General features: G+C 45.7%; 1 protein-coding gene across 1 annotated transcript in view; it reads right to left on the bottom strand.

Moving 5' to 3' along the window:
* The window catches only part of LOC126456955 (mucin-12-like), a 491,377-nt gene extending 465,478 nt beyond the window's left edge, over nt 1-25,899 (bottom strand). The window contains exon 1 of the mRNA XM_050092892.1: nt 25,720-25,899. Within this exon, the coding sequence (XP_049948849.1) occupies nt 25,720-25,761 (42 nt within the window). The 5' untranslated portion in view covers nt 25,762-25,899. The remainder of the gene's footprint in view (nt 1-25,719) is intronic.
* Between the last annotated feature and the right edge of the window lie 310 nt (nt 25,900-26,209).

The raw sequence follows: 26,209 nt of genomic DNA, 5'->3' as shown, positions 1-26,209 counted from the left end.
TCGATCTTTACGGAATGCTGACAACAAAGGGATCAAAAGAGCTTTATATAGTTTTTGCGTATCAGGCAGACTTCCTGTAATTGGTATAGTAAATTCTTAAGAAATGGAAAAATTTGCTGTGCAACTGAATTCAAACGACGCCCTGAGATACTGTTTCAGAAGTACGGTAGTTGTTCTTTATAGAATGGCATAGCTGTATGCGGTCCTATAGTGTGCTTTGTACAGGTGGCAACAGGTATCTGGGTCCAAAATTTGCAAATGATAAAACTACACAAAAACGTAGTTCGCGATCATACCTTGGAGGCCACGTGATGTTGGCTGACCACTGTGTCGTCCTCTGACTATCGACGTCATTTAAATGCGATGTCGAGAGTTACGTGATCACACATCGCTTGCAACCGCTGTCAGATTTCCGAACTTGGAGATGCTGCTTCTGATTCACCTCGTTCCTCAGTTTTCCTTAAGAGGAAGAGTTCACACAGCACCAGTCCGTCCGACAGCGAGATATAGCTGGCAGTAGCAGGAATCGAACCCGGGTCCTCCGCATGGCAGTCAGATCCAGTGACGGCTCAGTACGTGTTCTTTGAATCCTTACACCTATGGAAACATCACTACATTAAGCAACAAGAGAGAAGTAAGAGCGAGACGCTGTCGTCATCTAAGAGTAGAAACCAACGTTATCGTTGCAAGGACAGCTCTGCTAAAGTAAATTTTCCATTTTGGGTTCAGGTGGTATAAAAATATCCAGGCGTTCTGATAATGTTACGTCAAGGACACAAAACTTCAATATGCAAAGAATATGTGGAGTGGAATAATTCAGTCTTGTCCTTGTTGCGTTCGCAGACTTCACTGTTACACTCATGATGTTTGTTTCACTGTTGGAGTGGCACTGCCCGGAAAAGTGCGTAGTGCGGCATTAACAGGGACACGCGGGAGCCCTTCGGTCGGCCGGCCGCGGTGGCCGAGAGGTTCTAGGCGCTTCAGTCCGGAACAGCGCGACTGCTACGGTCGCAGGTTCGAATCCTGCCTCGGGCATGGACGTGTGTGATGTCCTTAGGTTAGTTAGGTTTAATTAGTTCTAAGTTCTATGGAACTGATGACCTCAGATGTTAAGTCCCATAGTGCTCCGAGCCATTTGAACCATTTTGAACCCTTAGATCGGCCTGCGCAGGGTCGGTGGCCGGCAAACACAACTCCTCGCGAGCGATCATCAAATAAATGGCACAGCCTGTATAAGCAAAATATTTCGAAGATTTTTATACACTGAAGCGCCAAAGAAACTGATATGCGTACTCAAATACAGAGATATGTAAACATGCAGAATACGGCGCTGCGGTCGGCAACGCCTATATAGACAGCAAGTGTCTGGCGCAGTTGTTAGATCGGTTACCGTTGCTACAATGGCAAGTTTCAAGATTGAAGTGAGTTTGAACGTGGTGTTATATTAGGCGCACGATCGATGTGACACAACATCTCCGAGGTAGTGATGAAGCGGGCATTTTCCCGTACGACCATATCACGAGTGTACCGTCAATATCAGGAATCCGGTAAAACATCAAATATCAGACATCGCTGCGACCGAAAAGAGATCCTGCTAGAACTGGACCAACGACGACTAATAAGAATCTTTCAGCGTGAAAGAAGTGCATCCCTTCCGCATATTTCTGCAGATTTCCGTGCAGTGCTATCAACAAGTGACAGCGTGCGAACTGTTCAACGAAACATCATCGATATCGGCTTTCGGAGCCGAAGGTCCACTCGTGTACCCTTGATGACTGCACGAGACGAAGTTTTACGCCTCGCCTGGGTCCGTCAACACCGACACTGGACTGTTTATCACTGGAAACATGTTGCCTGGTCGGACGAGTCTTGTTTCAGATTGTTTAGAGCGGATGGAGTGTACGGGTATGGAGACACCCTCACGAATCCATGGGCCCTGCATGTCAGCAGGAGACTGGTGGATGCTCTGTAATGGTGTAGGCCGTGTGCAGCTGGAATGATATGGGACCCCTGATACGTCTAGAAACGACTCTGACAGGTGACACGTACGTAATCATCCTGTGTGATCAGCGGCATTCATTCATGTCCATTGTACATTCCGACGGACTAAGGCAATTCCAGCAGGACAATGCGACACCCCACATGTCCAGAATTGCTACAGAGTGGCTCCAGGAGCACTCTTCTGAGTTTAAACACTACCGCTGGCCACTAAACTCCCCAGATATGAAAACTATTGATCATATCTGGGATGCCTTGCAACGTGCTGTTTAGAAGAGATCTCCAACCCCTCGTAGTCTTACTGAGATATGGTCAGCCCTGCAGGATTCATGCTGTCAATTCCCTCCAGCACTACCTCAGACATTAGTCGATTCCATGCCACGTCATTTTGCTGCACTTGTACGTGCTCGCGCGGTCTGTATACGGATGTTACGCACGTGTGCCAGTTTGCTTGGCTCTTCAGTGTATTTGTGTCGTGAATTTTTGCCCTGCCCAGCCGGCTGCGTTAGCGTTGCTCTCGCGCAAGCGCTTGGGTGGGTACGCGGTTCAAATGGCTCTGAGCACTATGGGACTCAACTTCTGAGGTCATCAGTCCCCTAGAACTTAGAACTAGTTAAACCCAACTAACCTAAAGACATCACAAACATCCATGCCCGAGGCAGGTTTCGAACCTGCGACCGTATCGGTCTTGCGGTTCCAGACTGCAGCGCCTTTAACCGCACGGCCACTTCGGCCGGCTGGGTACGCGGTCGGCAGCGTTTGTGGCGCGTGGATGGGGCAACGCGAGCAGGGAGTCTTGGTGTGATCAGTTCTCAAGCCACAGTCACGAACTGACCAGCAGACTAGCCGGACAGAGCAGTCGGACCTTGGCGCGCTGTGGACTTGATTCCGGTGGCGGCAAGGGACAGCTGTCCGGAGTTGTCTGCAGGGCAGTAGGGGCTACTCGTGATGCCATGCGTGCTGTAAGCGGGGCCATCCATGCGTTCCGGTGTCTGCCCGTGGAGCAGTTGGAGAGTGAGTTGTTGGAGAGTCAAGAGCTAGTCTTCAAGCTGAAACGCCGAAGAACCTCACCAACGGCCAGTGCGGGGTGTGCCCATTGTGTACGAAAATCGAAAATAAAAGAAATGCAGTTGGGCGGTTGGTGTCCTTTCCCTGGGCGACAGAACGGCGCTTTCAGCGGAGACAGGGGCTTCCAGATTACAAGAGGAGGACTAACTGGGTGCTTTAGTGTCCGACAACAGTTCTCTTACTGAACCGTGTCTTCAAGAACTCTACTTTTCTGAAAAATCGGGTACTATTTGTTGTCATTTCTCTGTTGCTGATAAGAACGTGATTAATAAATTATTTGTAAAATTGAGCCCACGCCTCACAACTGTCCAGCCCGAACCACAATCCACCCATCTTCTACGGTACATACTGAAGTAAACTGATCACGTTATTCGGTAGGATGACTCAGTGCAATGCTGTAGGCCATAATGCTGGCAAATACTGCGATGTATCTAGTGCCCTGTTCTGTGTAACATGTCGTTCCAAAGGGCTTTGATCACGCTCTGTTTGCCTCTCTTCTGCAAACAGTTGGATGAACCGGAGTAGTAAAGATCTACCAATCTCATGAGGCATCGCAGACAAAGGTGACGGAATCAGACAACGCGGAAGTAGCGCTAAACTTTGCAGAAAATTTCCTGTCAACATGGGGTCGGAGTAAATGTAACTCCTCCCCGCAAAAGAAAGATCACCGCAGCATAAACAAGTTTAATAATAACAAACGAATCCGCACGAGTGGACTAAACGAATATGCATTCGCTTTTTTCCCCTATACTTAACCATTCGTTCACGGTGGGACAGACGGAATAATACAGAATGGAAGCCTACTCTATCAAGCATATACTATATCTTGAGGAAGAAATTTATGAGAATGTTCGTTTAGAGCACAGCGCTATACGGAGGCGTATCGTGGACCGTGGAAAAGCGGGAAAAAAGAGAATCGAAGAGTTTGAGATGTGGTGCTACTGAAGGGTATTAAAAATTAGGTGGCTTTTTAAGACATGAGATTCTTAGCAGGATAGGTGTGTAGAGGAGCACGAGAAAAACATTAACAAGGAGAAGGAACAGGAAGACAGGTAATGTATTAAGACTTCAAGAAATAACTGCCATGGAATTTGAGGGATGTGTAGAGGTTGAAAACGTAATGGGAAAGCACAGATTGGAATATTTACAACAACTAAAGTTGGGTGCAATGCTATTCTGCAACCTCCGCCACGCTTGTGAAATATTAGGTACCTAGTGTCGCTGTACTGAAAACTGTAAGATGTAGCGCTTAGCTGTAGACGTTACGTATGCGCAAGACGAAGTAGGCGGCTTGGCACCGTTCTCTGTACTACTTTCCCGACAATAGAGCACTAACTTTGTATCCAGTGAATCAGTCTGGATGAAACTTGATACGTTACCAGTCACTTGTTTCTTAACGTGTGAAACTTCTAGCATCCCTTTGTGACGAAACGTCAGGTTGGGTAACTGGACTTCTAGGTGCTTTGTGTAACGATATCGTAAGATACATTTTGATGTCATTAGTACTGTAACAATGGTGCACTCGAGGAACATTCTCCGACTGCACTTCACAGCAAAGCGTTTCACCCGCTCCATACTACCTATCGTTCTGCCCTTCGCTGCCATTAGCGACGAGTGTCGTGCACTCTGGCGAGGCGGCGTGTGGAGGGGATTGCATCTCTGTAGACACCACAGACGTTCGTGGCCTCCAAGTCAAACAGGTTCCGTGTAAATGGCTAAAAGCCGTTGCTACCTCAACCGCCCTTAGAGAGATTGTGAACATTCACGCCAGACTCATAACTTTCTTCCTTTCTCACTAGTGCTGATCTGCATGCCTCCAAACTCTACTACACAGAGTATGAATATGATTCTTATTCACCACGTGTATATCACGTATGTATATCACAAACAGAGTGATTCAGCTAAGCAGCTCACCTCAAATACGTCAGGAACCGTTTAAGATACAGAATTCCTTCTTACGCAGTCGAAATATGATAAAGTCTTCAATAAGCAAGTGGTAATCTGAAAAATTTCATGATTCACCGCCATGAGCTGCTGATAAAAATTTCTTCATTGTACAATCACTTCCGGTTAGAGACAATCATCAGTTATAAACAACGCTACGCAACACAATTAAAGTCTCACTTTTTCGAAACCCCACTGCGAGCAAGAAGTTCGAAATTTGGCTCAAACCTACAATCCTCCTCTGTAATGGCGCAAAAGCGCAGCACTCTCCGACATCTCCCTCGGGCTCGGCGACGGTTCAAACAGAAAAGAGTCGACATTTGCGCAAAAAAAGATCAGAGCTCAAATCAGAGCTGCAAATAATTCAATACCTTCTCTTGCTAACAGTACGGGTAATGTAACTGATGATGATAAACAGAAGGCCGAAATTCTAAACCTAACTTTCAAAAACTCGTTTACGGTTGAGGACTGCAGCACCATTCCCCCTTTCAATTATCTAACAAACGAAAGGATGGCTGACATAGTGTTTAGTGTGTCTGGGATTGTAAAACAGTTAAGACCCTTAGACGCCAGGAAGGCATCTGGCCCAGACGGTATCCCCGTAAGATTTTATGCTGACTATGCTACAAATATAGCACCATTCTTATCCATTATTTATCATAGATCATTGGAAAAGCGGAAAGTTCCAAGGGACTGGAAGAAGGCCCAGGTCACAGCAATCTATAAAAAGGGTAGAAAAGCGGACGCACATAATTACCGGCCAGTTTCACTGACATCGATTTGTTGTAGAATCATGGAACATATTTTGTGTTCAGACATAATGACCTTTCTAGACTCTGAGAAGCTCATCTGCAGAAACCAGCACGGTTTTAGGAAACATCGGTCATGCGAGACACAGCAGGCCCTCTTTGTGCATGATATACAACAGGCTGTAGATACCGGCTCACAGGTTGATGCCATATTTCTCGACTTTCGAAAGGCGTTCGACTCAGTTCCGCACTGTCGCTTACTACAAAAAGAGCGCGCTTACGGTCTATCCGATGACGTATGTGGTTGGATAGAAAGTTTTCTATCAGACAGGGAGCAGTATGTCGTTCTAAACCGGGTGAATTCAATAGAAACAAGCGAAACTTCAGATGTGCCCCAGGGCAGCGTAATAGGTCCTCTGCTTTTTACGATTTACATAAGCGATCTTGTTGATGGTATTGACAGCGGCCTGAGACTGTTTGCCGATGATGCTGCAGTCTTCAGGAAAGTAGTATCACACGAAAGCTGTGAACAAATCAGTGAGGATTTGCAGAAAATAAATGCGTGGTGTAATGACTGGCAGTTATCTCTCAATATTAGTGAGTGTAACCTACTGCGTATAACAAAGCGAAAATCCCCATTAATGTTCGAGTACAAAATAAATGCCTAGTCTTTGGAAGCGGTAACGTCCGTCAAGTATATAGGTGTGACTATTCGAAATTATCTGTAATGGAATGAACAGATTGCACAAGTAACGGGTAAGGCGAACTCTAGACTGCGATTTATTGGTAGAATCCTGAAGCGATGCAGTCCTTCAACAAAGGAAATAGCTGACAATACGTTAGTTCTTCCAGTCTTGGAGTATTGTTCGTCTGTATGGGTCGCTTACCAGTTGGGTCTGATTCAAGAGATTGAGCAGGTCTAAAGAAGAGCGGCAAGATTCGTGACTGGTACATGTACCAAACGCGAGAGCGTAACAAATCTCTTAGAAATTTGAAGTGGGACACACTTGCAGATAGACGGCGCGCTAAATTGCAAAATCCAATTTTCACCGAGAATGTAGAGCATATATTATTACCACCAACTTACAAATCGCGCAATGATCACCATTCAAAGATAAGGGAAATAGGAGCTCGTACTGAGGCGCTCAGACAGTCTTTTCTCCCTCGCGTGATCCACGAGAGGAACAGAGGGAGGGGGGGGGGGGGGGGGGAATATGACTTTGGCGCGAATATTGCCCTCCGCCACATACCGCTTGGTGGCTAGCGGAGTATATATGTAGATGTAGAAGTTCATGTGAGGTATAAGATAGGTTAATGACGTCACATTGGCACCAAATACCACCATAATTATGCCCAATGCCACGTGATGAGAAGGTCGTCGCACCCCTTCTTAGCCACATTTCACCCCTTCCTTTGACGCTTCTGCTACTGAAATGAGAATCACGACGTGCAGCGTTGAAATCATGCAATTTTCTTATAGGTAGCCGAGGAAAACATTACAGGCACACCGCCGCTCATGCGACCTCAAACCACACACACACACGCGCGGTGGCATAAAGGCGTCGATTAAATCACCCCTTACCTTCTGGGCGTTGATTCCCACATATTTCGCGTCCCGAAACGACAGTTCGCAATACAGTGAGCAACAAGACAATGAATATCTGACAATAGTGGTTTTCTCTGTTCCTTTTCAAACACTCTGTCCTAAGGCACGGAACACAACAGCTAATCTTTCGCTACTGGTCGGATAAAGATTAGATAAATCTGTGATTCTTATTTCACTTCCTGAAACAGGGTTTGAAACATACACAGCAAGCGGTCACAAGCCTTGCAGACGACACTCCGCTTACACACACTGCATCCATTCCTTTTTATTTTGTGCTCGGTCCCTCCAGGTGTCATCAGTCCCTAGGGCTGCTAAGTCCTTCGTGAAATCGTCCATTCAGCACTGCCTTGGTTGTCATATGGGGCGTCTGGAGTTTTGTTTCCCCTCAAGTGTTTTATTCACCCGTCTTTCTTTTGGCATACGGGTTGCACTACACGGCATGCCCACTGGATTCTTTTGCTCTCTAGATTTTGTAGTATTGTTAGTTGTTACATAAAGAGGTAGATTTCCTCATTCTTCCTCCCTCTCCATTCTCCTTTACCTAAGATCGGTTCCCGTATCTTCCACATTACTCGTCTTTCAAATATTTGTAGTTTTTCCTTTTATCGTTTAACGACGCTCCAGATTTCTCAACCGTAAATGACTGTTGGGCATATCATTGTGTTATATATGTTCATCTTAGTATTCGCAGATATTGATTTTGAGGTGAGCGTTTCCGTGAGGGAATGCAGGCATTTCGTTCGTACTGCAGTTCTTTCCTTGATGTTCGTTTCTATGCCGGTGCTGCTGGAAAACCAACATAATGGGTGAACATTAATAAAACAGAGAAACTGTAGGGACGGATTCCCTACTGAAAATAGAGGAAAAAAAGGCCCTGTGAACAAGTGTTCGGAAATGCATCGTTGCCACCGTAGATGGCGGTGACGAATGATGTCTGGTCACGTGCCAAGTGTTCCTTGTGTGCTGCAGGATGTGTGATTGACACAGTTTACTGCAAGCAGCAGAATGATCCTGTCTTGATTCTGGGAACGAGCCGAGATGTTGTTTGTGGACGGGCAAGGAGATGGAAAGGATCGAGAGGCAGCACGGTTATACCTAAGCGAGTACCCTAACAGACACCAAATACATCAAACAACATTTCAAGCACTTTTCGGGCGTTCGTGCGATTATGAGTCCTTTCAGACAGACTAATATGAAGGGAGGCGGCGGACTGTGCGTCCACCAGATTTGGAGGACCAGGTTCTTGAGACGAACCCTAGTACAAGCTCCAGGCAAGTGGCTCGCCAGCATGGTGTAAGCCAAAGTACGGTCATGTCTATCATGCATGACAACCGCGACTATCCCTGTCATGTTCAATTCCATGGAAGCCGCTTTGAACATCTGTTGTGACGCGGATGCCCTGTAGCTCTGAACTGTGTTCCGGGACGATCTGTTGCACTCACACCGTCCATTTCCGCACCCATGTTCATAGGACCTAATTTCCTCCATTTCCAGTCAAGAACCCGTCCCTGCTTTTTGTCAGTTTTTCTTAACGTTCACCCTGGAGAAATGGACTAAAGAAAAGAATAGTAAAACAATTAATTGAACACATACTCGGATTTATCGATTAATTACAGAGTAAAAAATAAAATAGGTCATGAACAACACTGTGTAGAACCACTTTTGTAGGCTGGTCGTAATAAATTGATAATATAACGTGTGGTGCGTTGGTTTGCCATTCGCAGCGGCGTTTTTCGAAATTGCGTAGGTAAGGAGCAGGCCGTCAGCAGAGCTATGACACAGTCCACACCCAATTCCACCGCTATTCAGCTGGCTACTTTGAATGAGCCGTGAACGAGCAGGCGGCGACTTCGGCGTCCTTATAGCGGAGCGGGTCGGGTCGGGCTGCAGCGGCGGTCACGTGACGCCGCGCGCCCAGGTAGTGCGCAACTGCGGCCCAGAACTGGAACAACTTTCGCAGTGGGCCAGCCACCAGCCACCAGCCGCACCGAGCGGACTGCTAGGCGCAAAGGTTCGCCGGTAACGGGCGCCCACTGCACCGGCTCCGTCTGACCCTCCACTGCACCTGGCCTCATGTCCACGACGCGACCTTGAGCCGAAGTGACACATGAACCTGGCAGCCACGTAAGAGGACGGGTCGATGAGGGATGCCCTGTCACGTCGCTACAACCAACGACAAGTGCCTAACAACCCAAACAGCTACATCGGGGCCCCAGTCACATCCTTACCTCAGTGCCTGCAAGATCTTGTGGACTCCAAGGCCGTGTCATGTCCTCTTCAAATTTCTTCTCCAATAGCCGACCCTTTTACGCCTACCCTGCTGAGATCTTCTTCAAGACACCTCCAGTGTCTCTACTTGGCTTACGATTCAACCAGCCACGGGCACCAGAATAGTCCGAAGAAGATACTAGTAGCTACATCAGGGCTCCAGTCGCATCTGTACCTCAGTGCCTGCAAGATCATGTGGGCTCCAAGGCCATGTCATGTCCTCTTCAAATTTCTTCTCCAATAGCCGACCCTTTTAGGCCTACCCGGCTGAGATCTTCTTCAGGACACTTCCAGTGTCCAGTGTCCCCACTTGACTGACAGTACAGCCAGCCGCGGGCACCAGAAGAGGAGCGTGACGTGACCGTGCAGGCAACAAATTTTGAACTTCAATCATATGACCACGAAACGGTGCAGGCGTATACAACGCGTTGCGAGAGCAATATTAAATATTTTGGGAGGTGGCAGTAAAGACTAGGCAACGGCCTTGCCGCAGTGGCTCCACCGGTTCCCGTGAGATCACCGAAGTTTAGCGCTGACGTGCGTCGTCGGCACTTGTATGGGTGGCCATCCACGGCGCCATGCGCTGTTGCCATTTTTCGGGGTGCACTCAGCCTCGTGATGCCAAATGAGGAGCTACTCGACCGAATAGTGGCGGCTTCGGTCAAGAATACCATCTTACGACCGGGAGAGCGGTGTGCTGACCCCACGCCCCTCCTATCCGCACCCTCCACCGAGGATGACACGGTGGTCGGATGGCCCCGGTAGGCCACTCGTGGCCTGAAGACGGAGTGCAGTAAAGGCTAATTTGAATGAAACATTTCATACATGTGTCAGATTTTTCTATTGGTTGTAGACATACGCCTGTTAGAACGTAACCCATACAAATATTCACACAAGGTGTTAAGCAATAAGCAGATGATTAAGTTAGAAGTTGATTTTCATAAATTTCTATTCCGACTTCAATGCACTTTCGAATTCGCTCGACAACACAATGTGTAGCTCTTCCGAACTTCTCCTGATGAACTTTTATGAAAGCAGTACTACTTGTAATCCTAACGATCAGTTTGTCTCTTGTGTTTAATTTTTCATTGTAAACTTCGCGTTTCAACCATTCCCACAGGCTAAAATGTAAAGTGGAAAGCTCCAGGAACCTTGCTGGCCAAGAAGCGTGATCATTTCTGCCGATTCATCTTCCGGGGGATGTTAGGTTTAGATGACATGTCTGTCATCTGATTACTAGAATGTGTAGAGGCCCCGTCACGCTGCAAGAACATTTCCATTCTTGTAGCTACTGCTACCCCTTCCAAAATGCTGGAACCTTATTTTCAAGAAAGTCTACACGATGGAGTTCTATAAGACGATGCTGTAACATAACAGGTCCAGTCGACTGATTACCTTTTGAACCACAGTCACAGCTGAAAAATTCAAATACATAAACTCAAGCACAGCTTCAAAACTAGAACAAGAAACACAATCGATAAATTAAACCACAGCGATTTGAGTACCAACACGCGAAATGAAAACTTATCTCTGTACGAAGTGACAATTAGATACACGTCGAATGTGTTATCCGAACTGTGTATACTCCCATCCCCTACTGAAATACTTACTATTCCACCTGAAGCCTACTGTATACCTACGTCACGTTCACACCAATTGCCTTGTTATGTCAGCTTTTCAATACTGACGAAAATAATTTCTGATCTTTTTTTCAGATGTATTTATTGACGATAGTTTTACAATCTATCGATTTCGAAATATCATTTTGAGGTGGATTCTTGGCTCTAATGGCTCTAAGCACTATTGGACTGAACATTTGAGGTCATCTGTCGTGGATTCTTGGATTCTACTAATTACGACCAGTCTCAGTCAAAACAGAAAACAGTGTAACACACTCCCTGTCTACGTGTACCACTCAATGGGATCTTTCCTTGCTGAAATAAGACTTGTGTGTCCTGAGAAAGAGTTGACTGGAAGACCTCTGAGGCGCGGATACAAGGATCGGTTCCGCAGGGAATCCAAGTTTTTTTACTGTTTCTCCCACTCACCTCTTCCGCCTCTCCCCCAGTCCAACGACAAATACAGGGTGGGTAAAACAAAACTGATGTGGAAAATACTTCATGCAGCTTAACATAGGCAACCAACCAGGTGCGGGTGATGTCGGTTGGGTTGTCATTTTAAGGTTCATGAATTATTTTCCGCCGGCCGCTGTGGCCGAGTAGTTCTACGCGCTTCAGTCCGGAACCACGTTGCTGCTACAGTCGCAGGTTCGAATCCTGCATCGGGCATGGATGTGTGGGATGTCCTTAGATTAGTTAGGTTTCAGTAGTTTTAAGTCTAGAGGACTGATGACCTCAGATGTTAAGTCCCATAGTGATTCGAGCCATTTGAATTATTTTCCAAGTCAGTTTTGTTTTTCCAAACTTGCGTCACTTGCCGTTGCCCCCTTTTAACGCACCACAAATTCCTAGGATTTTAACAGTAAAAACTATAAAATATTTAAAAATAATTATTTGTTTACTTCAGTGCTTAATACTTCGATTTGGTATATCTTCCAAGAGAATACAACTCAGAGAAAAACACGATCTGGAAAGGATTTGTCAGAGAAGTTCAGAAGCGCATGGAACATATAAATCAAGTCACTAATTTAAAAGCTGTGAAAGAAACAATCTCGAACCATCTTGACAAGATCGTAATTTACACCGCCATACCTTGGGGAAAGATCTTGTCACGTACCAGAGGAAATTCTGGCGAGTCAACGGCACCTGTCCAGTCATTCGTCGACCAGTGTCGTGTGGCAACAGAAGCCAGCAAAAGGAAAACTGAAGTTATAAATTTCGCGTTTAAGAAATCATTCACGCAGGCAAAGTACAAATACGCCGCCATTTGATTGTGGCACAGAGTCCCACAACGAGAACAACCTAACTGGCATACCTCGAGCTTAACAAGCGTCTGAAAGAATTGATTGGAAATAAGTCCTCAGGTCTGAATGGAATCACAATTCGGTTTTAGAACCTCTACTGTACTGGCCTCATACTTAGCTTGCATTTATCGTCAACCTTTCGTTCACCGTAAAGATCAAGCCACTGGAAAAAAAGCGCAGGTAACTTCTGTTTATTAGAAGGTTAAAGAAACCGAACCTATAAATTACAGACCAATATCCTAGGCATCAGTTTGCTGTAGAGTTAAAATCAGAAGGAAGGTCAGCGTTGGCCGTAATATTGATAATTTATTGATAGCTGTAGAATGTTTGAACATATTCTGAATATAATAAATACAATCATGCTCATAAATTAAGGATAATGCTGATACATGATGAAACAACGCTCTGGTGGGCGGTTTGTGGGCTTAAATCACCTCGGGGTATGACCATGCGGTGCATTTGACCCTCGGTCGTCGCACAGTAGCGCTGGCAGCAGTCCACATACGCAGAGATGTGTTGGTGCATATCAGAGTACGGTGCAGCGAGTAAGTGTGCAGATCTTTTCAGACGTGCTAATGGTGACTGTGTGTTGAAAATGGCTCAAAGAACACATATTGATGACGTTATGAGTGGTAGACTACTAGGGCGACTGGAGGGTAATCAAACACAGCAGGTCGTAGCACGGGTACCTCCGTGTGCGATAAATTGTGATCTTAAGATTATGGTAACGATTCCAGCAGACAGGAAACGTGTCTAGGCGCTACAGTACGGGACGTCCACAGTGAACAACACCACAAGAAGACCGATATCTCACCATCAGTGCCCGCATACGGCCACGGAGTACTGCAGGTAGCCTTGCTCGGGACCTTACCGCAGCCACTGGAACAGTTGTCTCCAGACACACAGTCTACAGACGACTGAACAGACATGGTATATTCGCCCGGAGACCTGAAAGGTGCACTGTACTGACCCCTGGTCACAGGAGAGCCCGTGAGGCCTCGTATAAAGAACACAGTACATGGTCATTGGAACAGTGGTCCGAGGTCATGTTCACGGACGAGTGCAGGTATAGTCTGAACAGTGATTCTCGCCGGGTTTTCATCTGGCGTGAACCAGGAACCAGATACCAACCCCTAAATGTCCTTGAAAGGGACCTGAATGGAGGTCGTGGTTTGATGGTGTGAGGTGGGATTATGATTGGTGTACGTACACCCATGCATGTCTTTGACAGAGGAACTGTAGCAGGTCAGGTGTATCAGGACGTCATTTTGCACCAGTATGTCCGCCTTTTCAGGGGTGCAGTGGGTCCCACCTTCCTCCTGATGGATGATAACGCACGGCCCCACTGAGCTGTCATCGTGGAGGAGTACCTTGAAACAGAAGATATCAGGCGAATGGAGTGGCCTGCCTGTTCTCCAGACCCAAACCCCATCGAGCACTTCAGGGATGCTCTCGGTCGACGTATAGCTGCGCGTCTACAAACTCCTACGACACTTCAGGAGCTCCGACAGGCACTGATGCAAGAATGGGAGGCTATACCCCAGCAGCTGCTCGACCACCTGATCCAGAGTATGCTAACCCGTTGTGCGGCCTGTGTACGTGTGCATGGTGATCATATCCCTCATTGATATCGTGGTACATGCGCAGGAAACAGTGGCGTTTTGTAGCGCATGTTTCGGGACGGTTTTCTCAACTTATCGCCAATACCGTGGACTTACAGATCTGTGTCGTGTGTGTTCCCTCTGTGCCTATGCTATTAGCGCCAGTTTTGTGTAGTGCCACGTTGTGTGGCACCACATTCTGCAATTATCCTTAATTTATGAGCATGAGTGTATAATACAGTTCCGTGAGACGAAAAAGATTCTGTCCGCAAATCAGCACGGACTTAAAAGGCATCGCTCTCGCGAAACTCAACTTGTCCTTATCTCCCATGACGTCCTGCGAACTATGGATGGGGGGAAACGGGTAGGTTCCGAAGTAGTGATAGATAACTGGTGCCCCACTGCAGGCTGTTAATGAAGGTACGAACATATGGAATAGGTTCCCAGATATGTGACTATCTCGGAGATTTCTTAAGTAATAGAACCCAGTCCGTTGTCCTCGACGGCGAGTGTTCATCGGTCTCCGTTGGGTGTGCCACAGGAAAGTGTGTGATAAGGTCGATAGAATCGCTGTTATTCTCTGTATACATAACTGATCTGACGTATAGTGTGACCAGCAATCTGCGTCTGTTTGCTGATGATGCGCCGGCTGGTGTGGCCGAACGGTTCTAGGCACTACAGTCTGGAACCGCACGACGGCTTCGGTCGCAGGTTCGAATCCTGCCTCGGGCATGGATGTGTGTGATGTCCTTAGGTTAGTTAGGTTTAAGTAGTTCTAAGTTCTAGGGGACTGATGACCTCAGAAGTTAAGTCCCATAGTGCTAGGAGCCATTTTGCTGATGATGCTGTGGAGTACGGGAAGCTGTCTTCGTTGAGTAACTGTACGAGGATACAAGGTTACTTAGACACGGTTCCTAGTTGGTCTGATGAACGGCAGCTAAGTTAATGTAGATGAAGAGGTAAAACAATCCCGTCATGTTCAAACACAGCATTAGTACTGTGCTGCCTCGCTTCACACAGTCATGTCGATTAAATATCTAGCCGTAAGTCTGCAGAGCGATACAGAATAAAAATAGCGCGTAAGGACGGCAGCAGGGAGGGTGAACTGTCGACTTTTCACGAATTTTAGAGAAGTGTACCTCATCCACAAGGAGACCGCATGTGGAATGCTAGTACTACCCATTTTTGACTACTGCTCGAGTTCTTAGGATCACCACCTGGTTGGATTAAAGGAAGACATCGAAGCAATTCAAAGGAATGACCGCTAGATTTTTATCGGTAGGTACGAATAACAAGCAGACATTGCGGAGATGTTTCCTCAACTCAAATGGGAATCCCTAGATGGTACGACTTTAATTCAGGGAAACTCTATTGAGCGAAATAATATTGAGAAAATTTAGAGAACCGGCATTTCCAGTTGACTGCAGAACGATTCTACTGCTGACAAAGCACATCGGGCACGCTGAGAGAAATTAGGGCTCTAACGTAGGCATACAGACAGTCCTTTGTCCCTTACTTCATATGTGAGTGGAACACGAGAGTGAATGACTAGTAGTGCCATGCACAGTACAGTGGCTTGAGCTCAGCTCAGCAGACAAAATGCGTTTCTAAACCTGTTAACTCGCAGCTGGGCGTGTAAGCACTAACGAGAATTGCATCTTCCATTGGAATCTGCTATTATGAAGTCGTACTGTTTAACAGTACTACAGCAAAATTTAATTTAAGATCAGTACTCGATATAAATGGTATAGCGGCTTGTTTATAGCATTTAGTCTCATCTGCTTAACAGTACTCATTACATGCCTTATGCAACAGATTTTATTTTATTGTACGGCAGTACAGCCGTAAAAAATTGTAAGTAGGCCCATGGACTTCGCATCATTATAGGACTAAGGAAGATTCCGTAATAACGGATTCCAGTAGAAGATTCAGTTTTCGTTTGTACGGACACGCCTAGTTATGAGTTAACAGGTGTAGAAACGTAGTTTGCCTAGTGATTTGAGCGAACGAGAGATGGCAGGACTACCTTCGTGACGTACGCGCCGCAGCCTGTCTTCCTCGTAGGCCTCGCGCTCATCGTTGTCAGTGTTACATTTAGCACTACTACTATGATCACACGTCCGACACAGGTCTGCAGACTGTGGCTACAGGAGCATATAATGGTGGAATGCTGTCTCTATCTTCAGTTCCCACGTACATTTGGGAAAGTCAGTCTTAATGCACGGTCATTCACTTTTTGTCTCGTCACACTCAACTTCCTGTGGTTTGCACGTTCTACCAGTGGATTCGCGAACCATGTCGGTTTTGTTGTTGGCAGCAACCATTGCCAACCTGTGCATGTCCTCATTTTCCTGGCTGGAATGCAAGCGTTCAGGTGGTACGGCCACCCACAAGTGGGTGGACAAGAAGCAGAAAAGTTTTATGTATTAAACACAGCTTGTAAGTCTGCAAAAACTTTTGGTATTTACTATATTCTTAGTCTTCCACTTCGTTCTCCAGAAGTCAGCCGATATATTTAGAAAATGATGACTGTAAACATATAAATGTCTTGTGCAAAATGTTCGTTGGAGTGTGTTGGAGCTGATGACACCCATGAGCTTGGATTCGCACCTGCACACATTGGTCTCTTTCCACTCTGAAATTAGAGTTTTGAGCGAAGTGTATCTGATGAGTGTAGGTGACTGTAATTTGCGAGTATATATTGTGCTGTATGGTGATGACGAGTAAAAGGAAGCCACCACATAGCCTATTCCTACCCAGTAGCACCAAAGGGGCCGCCGGGTTTGACGTCCCCATCCGACGGACGATTCAAATGACTTCACTTATTGAGGCGCTGCGGAGTGCCTTGCAATTTAATCGCGGACGTATGCACCAAGTCTGGTGATCAGGTACATAACGCCATTGCCTCTGAACCCCTTACTGGCCAGATACCTATGCTGAAAATGTCTTCTATCACCGATTTTATAGCCAAATACCACCGATTCGAGGCCTATCTTAGCAACCTCGGCTGTAGAGGTTGATTCACTCGCCTTATGAACCGAGGTAGAAGACTGGTGGTTAAATTCTGCTTAGAATACTGTTCTAGTTGGTCAAACGACAGAACGATAGAAATGGCCCTGTTTGCTCCCTTAGTGTTGGTCACACTTGGTTCTGTGGTGGCGTCAGTTGCTTCGCTGCGTGTTGTTTTTCTGCGTTACCCATCTTCGGGTTTCCCTGTCGGCGCAGCGTCATCCTTCGAGTGTTTAAACTGTCATGCACAGCGACTTCTCGCTACATCTGAGCGAATATCACTTAACAGGACCTTGTTGACTGGTTCACGTTACCTGTTATTCCTTCGAGGCGTGCTGCGTACTTCTTAGAGACTGTAACCTCTGTTGTCTGCGGAAGGACGTGGTTTCAAGACGATGTTATTGTTCACGTGCACATGAACAGCACATAACCCCATTGTTGGATTGGAGGGGGAAGTCCTACGACCATGGCCAGTGCGATCGCCGGATCTCACATCTCTGGACTTTTTCTTCTGGGGTTACATCAAGACGTTCGTATATTAAACCCCCGTGTAAACAGATGAAGTACTACTTGCTACGGTCCAGGCTGCATGTCTCTCGCTACAACAGACAACAGGGACCTTTGAGAACTTTGCGGCAGAACTTCATGTGCCGTTATCATGTAGGCATTGAGACTGGCGGTAATTAGTTTGAACAGTCACTTTGAGTTACGTTCTTTTCATGCGGTGTACGCTGTGCACGTCCATAACACAATAAATATACATTTTCGAACATTGGTTCTCTATCTCAAACCGAATGAGGTGGAGCAGTGGTTATCACACTGAACTCTCATCTGGGGGGACGACGGTTAAATCCCGCCTCCGACCATTCAGATTTACGTTTTCCACGATTCCCTAAATCGCTTCGCCGGTCGCTGTGGCCGAGCGGTTCTAGCCGCTTCACTCTGGAACCGCGCTGCTACTACGGTCGCAGATTCGAATCCTGCTTCGGGCATGGATGTGTGTTATGTCCTTAGGTTAGTTAGGATTAAGTAGTTCTAAGTCTAGGGGACTGATGATCTCAGATGTTGAGTCTCATAGTGCTTGCAGCCATTTGAGCCCTAAATCGCTTCAGGAAAATGCCGGGATGGTTCCTTTGAAAGGGCACGGCCGACTTCTTCCCCATCCTCCCCTAATCCGCTGGGACCGCTGACCTCGCTGGTTCGCTACCCCGATTGCTGTTTGGTCCGCTACCCCTATTCAACCAATTAATCTATCTCAAAATAGTCGGTTGTGGACCCACTGTCACCCGTTTCAGTTTCACCCAAAAGGTTTGAGACATCTTGTGTAGGGCGAGAAAAGCATCAGTTGTGGAGCGATCATTGGGAAGAATACTGGGATGTCGTGTAGTAGTCTGAGACAGCGTCATCAGCACAAGGCAGAGTTTGTAAGGGTGCTCACTGTGGGTCTTCATTTGACCGATGGTCGAATCGTGCAGATCTGTAGGGCATTCGGATACGACAGTACCCTGACGATGGGCTCCATGTCGAGCAGGTATATTCATTGTCGAGGTTCCGACCACCGTGTGAGGCGACCACAAGGAAGGTTCGCCATATTACGCACGAAGCATCTTTCAAGCACTTCAAATCTGCCCCTGCCAAGTCAGAACAAGTAACGGACTCCCTGAAACATTCTGTGTCATCCAGCACCATTGTTCAGAGGCTAGCAGCCGTCAGACTAGGGTACTACCGTCTCACGCTAAGGCTGCTGACAACACCACAACAAAAAATGGTTTCGTTTGAACTGGTGCCGTGACCGGAAGGCATGGACTGGTGATTAATGGGGTCCCAGTGTGTTCAGAGATGAGAAGCGATTCGGCACTACCATGGTAAACTTGGTCTTCTGCTATGCTCAAAATGTTCAAATGTGTGTCAATTTATAAGGGACCAAACTGCTGAGGACATCGGTCCCTAGACGTACACACTTCTTAAACTAACTTATGGTAAGAACAACACACACACACCCATGCCCGAGGGAGGGCCCCAACCTCCGGTGGAAGTCAGCTATGGCGGCGATCTCGGGAGAGGTCTCATTCTCGTTTACGACAGGCACGGATGTCTTGTTGTGGGTTGCCATCGCTATGTCTTCAGGTCACGGCAGGTACTGATTGAGGGAACTCTTGACGCCACAACGTATATCACGGACGTCTTGCGTCCTCACGTGTTACCTCTCATGCGACAGTACCGTGGTGGCATTTTTTAAAAGGACATTGCTCGTCTACTTTTTTCTTTGTGAACTGTCTGCGTTATGTTGAGGAACTCCCAAGAGAAGCAGGAATTCCTGGTCTGTTCCCAATAGAACACGCGTGGGACCAGTTCGGAAGTCAACAACGTCCCAGTGTCAGGATCTTCCACATTAAGTACCAGTTATATCAGTGTTGGTCCAGCCGGCCTCTGGAGAGAACACAACGGCTTTATGACACTCTTCCCAACTGAATGAGCCCAATGGTGGCGCAACGTCATAAAGTGGTTTCTTACTGCCAAATGCCTTGTCAATTAGAGTCGATTTTGTAATCAGTGAAATAACACTACATAACTTCTTCCCACGAAGTTTCATTTCGTTTCCTCCTCCTACGTGATTCATTTTTTTGGTCACACATAAATACATGAGGACGTGGGTGGAAGAAGGATTTAAATCTAAAATGTATCTTTTTTCAAAGATAAGTAGCGATATCTCACGGTATCGGCATTTTTCTTTCACGCTTTTATGAGTACGATGCGTTTCTTATGGTACTATTCATGAGTAAATAATCGACGGTTTTCTTTCGACACCGTGTCCCTAGCTTTGGGAATTTTTTGTAGGGATCCTCGTAAGTATAAGTGCGAAAACAGTTCAGCACATTTCAGCAGTCGCTCCAGGCTGCGTTGGAGGCTGCTGCAAGGGCGTTGTCGCAGCTGGTATTTCTGCCGGCCGGACAACTGCGGCTGTGGAAAGTAGCGCAGCGTAGTCCAGGTCCTCCAAACCGGCGACACCGCGTTTCATAACCTCTTTCGTTACAAGTGAAAGAGCGATTATGTCGGCAATTGCGTGTAATTTCCTAGCACGCGCCTCGTATTGACAACTCTGACCTCTGGAGTTTGCCTTTATCTTTCGTCCGCCAAACGCCAAAGGAACTTTCTGTTTCCTGCTAGCTTTCCCATCTGCGGAACGATGCGCTGTGTGATATCTTTTCAGTCTCAAACGAATGGCTTTCATTTTGTCCGCGGTGGTGTGTAACGTGTTAAGGGCACTTATTAGTGAATCATTCTGGGGAGTAGCCGGCCGGTGTGGCCGTGCGGTTAAAGGCGCTTCAGTCTGGAACCGCATGACCGCTGCGGTCGCAGGTTCGAATCCTGCCTCGGGCATGGATGTGTGTGATGTCCTTAGGTTAGTTAGGTTTAATTAGTTCTAAGTTCTAGGCGACTGATGACCTCAGAAGTTAAGTCGCATAGTGCTCAGAGCCAGCCATTCTGGGGAGTACCTGGTTTTTCGAACGGAATCTGCAAACTGTAGGTCGTCGTCCTCATTGTCTTACATCTGTCTGCTCCATCTCTAAGAATTTTATGTACGCATTTCCCTTGCTCGACCTGTGACTCTTCTTTCGGATTGCAGTTCATGATCATCACCTGTAGTCTTCAGTAATTCGTTCTCTTCACATAGTATTTCCGCCTATCTCTGCAATCGAGATGCTTCCTCATTAGAAGCAGGTACCTCACTTCACAGATTTTTGTATAACGCTTTAATCTCCTCAATAATCTCATCTCTGCTTCCTTCTTATCCAACTCGCGATTCTCTACTCACCATGCCTTTAAGTGGTCTAATTCTTAAGTCTTTTCCGATCTGCTCCTATAGCGTAAGGCGCAACGCCCTAGCTTTCGAGACAGGGAGGTGAGCCATACGCAGATTCAAAACGCGCGGCGGATTAATAACAGCGGCCTGATACCGCCCTCCAGACTGTGGTTTTTAGGTATTTTCCCACGCTCGCTTAGGCAAATTTCAGGCTGATCCCCAGATTCCACCTTAGATTACACGATACACGAACGGTTAAGATACGATAACTCATAGAATAAAGTTTACACGATTGAGGTTTACATTACGCTGTTTATATTCTTCCTTATCAAAAACATTTCCTAAATTATAATTAAAAAAGGATGACACTTTTCCTACGAAACATTTCAATGAGTGACAGAGTAAAATTCTACGGTTTTGAGATTCACTTCACGGTTTTAGACTTAAATGACCATTTCGAAAACAAATTTAATGAAAATTTCGTCGACGCGCACTGACACATAAACTCAGCAAATCGTTAAGACCGTTTAATAAATTAGTAGACTATAATAGATCATTGCCAAACATTTGGTAATTTGACATTAGCTGTAGTGTTGGAGTTATATCAGCATTTCCACGCAACAAGTTCAAGGGCATATTCCTTTTCTGGTATGCTCGTCCATGTCGCGCCATGAGCAAGCCTCGTCCAGTTGCTCTGAAATGTTAAACAGTTACACGTGTGGCAGTTGTCATGGTATATTCTGCTGCTGACACGTATAATATCTGAGCGATTTTGCGCGTCTCATTTGTCAAGATGTTTTTCACTAGATGTGAATTTCGCCATATCCGCCTGTTTGAGTACTAAGTCCAGAAGATCAGTACACTTCTGAGAAATAGTCTTCTGTTTCTTTTACGTTGTGCAACATCTATAAGTTCTTAGTTTCCATTTGACTAAAACGATGTGGTCAGCATGCGAGGTGCAATTCTTAATAGTTCAGGTATTACACTGAAAGAAAAATGTAGTACATCAGTAGACAATACTGACACAAAGTGAGAGTAATGCCTTGAAACATAACCGTCATGTAAATCTGGAATGTTCATTCATTGGTAACGTCATACTCCCGAGTAGTGCACGTTCGAAAATAAAGAGAAGCAAAAAAAAAAAAAAAGTAAGCGCGCCTTAAGCAGTTCATGGTACGTTGTAAGTAAACACTGCACATGTGATTTCAAAGAAACAATTAAATGAATTATGTCTTTGAACGAAAAATCATAGATCTCCGCATCATATACAAAAAGGAAAAATGCTGGGGCGATCAATACGTTAGGATCGCTGAAAAGGGTGGAACAGGGAGGGTCGACCTATGCATGAATGGAAAAAGTCTTCCTTGAGCTACAGATAAGTGTTACACAGAGGAGGAGGCAATAGAGACGTACGATGTCTGTTATTAATCAGTCTTAAAGTGCGGAATTGTGCAACTGAACTCAGGTATGCTAGCGAAAGAAAGAAAAGTATCGCCTACTGAAGTTATACAGCCTGTCACTGTTTCCGATTTCATTGAAATAAATGAATAAGAATTTCCCGAAACTAGCGTAAAACTTATTGCTTCATGCAGTTTTTAAATATTGTAACGCAGTGGAATTGATAAAAAGCGTTTTGGGTACACTCTGCAACCTTCAGGATCCTACGTAAGTGTTTCACATTGTAGTAGGTGCTTTTGAGTTGAAAATAGCTAACTTTCTCCCTAGGTGTTTCGAAGGATTGCATCTCAATCTTCAGGTGTATTTATTTAAAGTAAAAAGTCAAAGGTGGTTTCTACGTGGGACTGTTCTGGGCGATCTATGACCCTGTCTTCCAGATGTCACAGGCTGCTTTCCGAGTCGTATTTGCATCTCACTACGAATATTTTCTGTACAAGCACTGAAAGACCACATCTCTTGTGAATTAAATCTGCTGGTAGACAACGAAATTTTTAAAAAGACACTGATTTCAAGCTTGGCAACTCGTCTTGCTTCACAAATGGATTTCTGAGTAGATGGTTTCTGTACACGGTTGTTACATTCGTCAAACTTTGTTGTAGGTGAAGAGCTGTAAAAAATGTAGTTACATAAATGCAGCTATGATATGAGAAATTGTGTTTTAGTTGTAAACTTTATGAGACGATGCACATTTTAGCGAAATGCCTCAAATATGGTCCACGAGACATGGAAAAAATCTAAACTAAACTACCACATTCTTTTATTGTCACACAGATAGCAGTGTAACCGGTTTAGAGCCTTTAGTAAGTTACCATCAGTTGCTGTGTTTAAATAGGAAGATAAAATAGGGTACCAAAATACTAGAAAACTAAACTGCAAATCAAACTAACTTGAAGAAGCTAGATTTGTAATTTTGTTGGTCTTGACGCTAGTTTGATTTGAAATTGAGTTTCCTAGTATTTTACTATCCCGTTTCTTTCTTTTAAGCACACCATCTGATAATGACTTACAAACAAGTAGAGACCGGTTATGATGAGTACGTTTGCGATCCAAGGCTGAAAACGCAACGAAAGAGTTTCGATACAAGACGGTCATACTGTTGCCTTTATGGAGTGTGCCCAGTCTGTACCACAGGCTGCCGAGAAAAGTCGTACGTACAAATTTTCTTGACTTATTTCCTTATATACATCCAACTGACGATTTAGTTGTCACTTTCCGAATCGCCAAATGGAAAGATTAGTAAATGTGACTCGTTACGGATACTTTCATCGACAATTAATATTAAAAGCAATGAAGGATAAGCCTAACCTAAACTGTCCTTATTTACAGTTAAAAATTTTCCGCGCTACTTCGGTTATCGCAAGACACAGTGTCACCACGGCCGATTGAATCATGGTACAGCCGTTAATACGAAGAACCTCCGGTATCAGTTTGTGGTCTGCGTTATATTTATCAAACTTTGTGATATGACTTGAGTAAAGAAATCCAGGTACATAAATGACGATGATATATGTTTGTTAAGTCTGCTGACAACTTCCATGTAGCGTCTAGCTGTCATGAATGTGGTGCACGGTATACGTAAAAACTTAAATGAAACTATAACGAGTTGCTCACAAAATTAGTAAGCAAGAATTTTTCACGTCGTCTTGATTTTAAAGGTACAAGTATTTGAAACACCTAGTGGGAAGGTCAGTAAATGTGACTAGTTAGAGTTACTCGTGTTTTCAGTTGATGTTCAAAGTAATCTCGGTTACTTGTTGTCCACAATTTATGCTTGAATGTCTTTCCCCCCTCTCCGTCACTCGGTTTATGTCTTTCTGGCCGACAGCATAATGGTATGGTCACTGGTAGTTTTGACAAAAGACGCTGACGTACTTGTTGACGTAGTTGTCGAGTGCAGCACCTGGTGGGCGCGCCGTAGAAATTACGTGAGTAGAAGGCGTGGATTCGTTAGCAATTATTACATGTAGTGCTGCTTTACTTCCCATAAATGACGAAGAGTTCTGCCGTGGCATACACAGGGAATATGTTAACATCGATTGACATGAGGATAGTGCCCTCTTTAAAAGGAACGACGTGCATTGACACATTACATAGTAAGCTATCGCTTGAAAATGACACAATAAACACAATAAGGCGAATCCGCGATTATGGTGAATATATATATACGCTAGGGTTTTTAAAAGTGCAGGACTCTGGACACGAGTCAGCAGTAAACAGAAAATAATAGCCGTTTAGCACTTTACTCCACGTAAATGACGAAGAGTTCTGCCGTGGCATGCACAAGGAATATGTTAACATCGTCTGACATGAGGATAGTGTCCTCTTTAAAAGGAATGACATGCATTGACACATTTCATAGTAAGCTATCTCTTGAAAATGACACAATAAGGCGAATCCTCAATCATGGTATATATATATATATATATATATATATATATACGCTATGATTTTGAAAAGTGCGGGACACTGGACACGAGTCAGCACGAAACAGAAAATAATAGCCGTTTATCAAATTATCTAAATTTTCGCCAGGAAGAACGGCATTGTCAAAGATGAACTTGAAACTAATAGTATTGGCTTTCGTAAAAGCTACTCCAATGCTGAATGCCTACTTCATTGAAAAAAATTGTCTTTATCAGCTACTAATCCACTGTTTATCATCACATAAATAGATCTAAATGTTTCATCTTCACTGCATACTTCTATTTAAGGAATAGAAACTAGTTTATCTTAGTTTTTATGACTCTTTGGATTGATGTAAACAAATGATTGTGAAAATATTAAGCTGCAGTGTACCTGTTACTGCGCTCGGTGTGCCAGACAACGAAATTACCAACAAAAACGTAAGCAAATGCACTAGCAAAATGGCTAAACGTGCTTATTATGTAATGTACACACTACGGAACATTAATCTTCCCGAACAGGTGTCTCTTTCGACACACAACCTCACTGGCACGCGCAGCAAGGGAAACGGACCTCACTTCATGTTAATTCAAATATAAAAGTAATAGCAAATGTGCCTGATGATGGCACCATACTGCCGAAACGCGTCGTGGTAATACGATATGGGTAGTAGGTGACTGTTGCAGCATACTCTGTATTGTTTCATTAAAACTTTTTGATACTGTAGCGGCCATCAAATAACGTCCGTAGAAATTTAAGACAAAGGTTTACCCTGTGGCGGACTCCGCTTGGTGCAGGGTGGTATTTTGACAGCGCTAGTCGCTGGTGGTGGAGAAACGTCAGAGACGTCGCTGTCGAGTATAGGGAGACGAGAGATGGCGACTCACCAGCAGGAGAGGCAGAGCGGCTGCGACGAGGGTTGGCCTCATGTCGTCGTGGCGTGCGCTGTCCGGCGCTGCTGGTGCTCCTCGCCTCGCGTCGCCTGCTCGCACTACGGGGAGCAGCACCAGAGCATGGCACGGCCGCGGCGGGCTCACACTGACTGCCGAGCGCTCGCCGGCGCGCGCCAGCCGCCGCGCCGCTGCCCACCACCGGCCCAAGCCACCAGCTGGCCACGGCAGCGGGACCGGCCGCTCGGCGCCAGGGAGGGGCGCAGCCGCAAGGTCGCCTCCAACTTGCAGCCCTGTCAGCCGGCCGCTGCCGGGCCTCTCCGCGGCGTTTCGGAGGCCCAGCCACCCTTAACCATTTCGCTGTTGTGGACCTGCATACGCGTCCCATCACGCCGTTCCCCTGATATTGTGGAGGTATATACCCGCGCCGATTGCGTTGTCCTACAGTGTTATGGACGTCTAAATGCGTCTGGAGCGGCCGACGAGT

Source organism: Schistocerca serialis, chromosome 2, assembly GCF_023864345.2.
Source record: "Schistocerca serialis cubense isolate TAMUIC-IGC-003099 chromosome 2, iqSchSeri2.2, whole genome shotgun sequence".
Classification (NCBI taxonomy): domain Eukaryota; kingdom Metazoa; phylum Arthropoda; class Insecta; order Orthoptera; family Acrididae; genus Schistocerca; species Schistocerca serialis.
The sequence above is the reverse complement of the archived record's forward strand: the minus strand, read 5'-3'. Positions and strand labels throughout refer to the sequence as shown.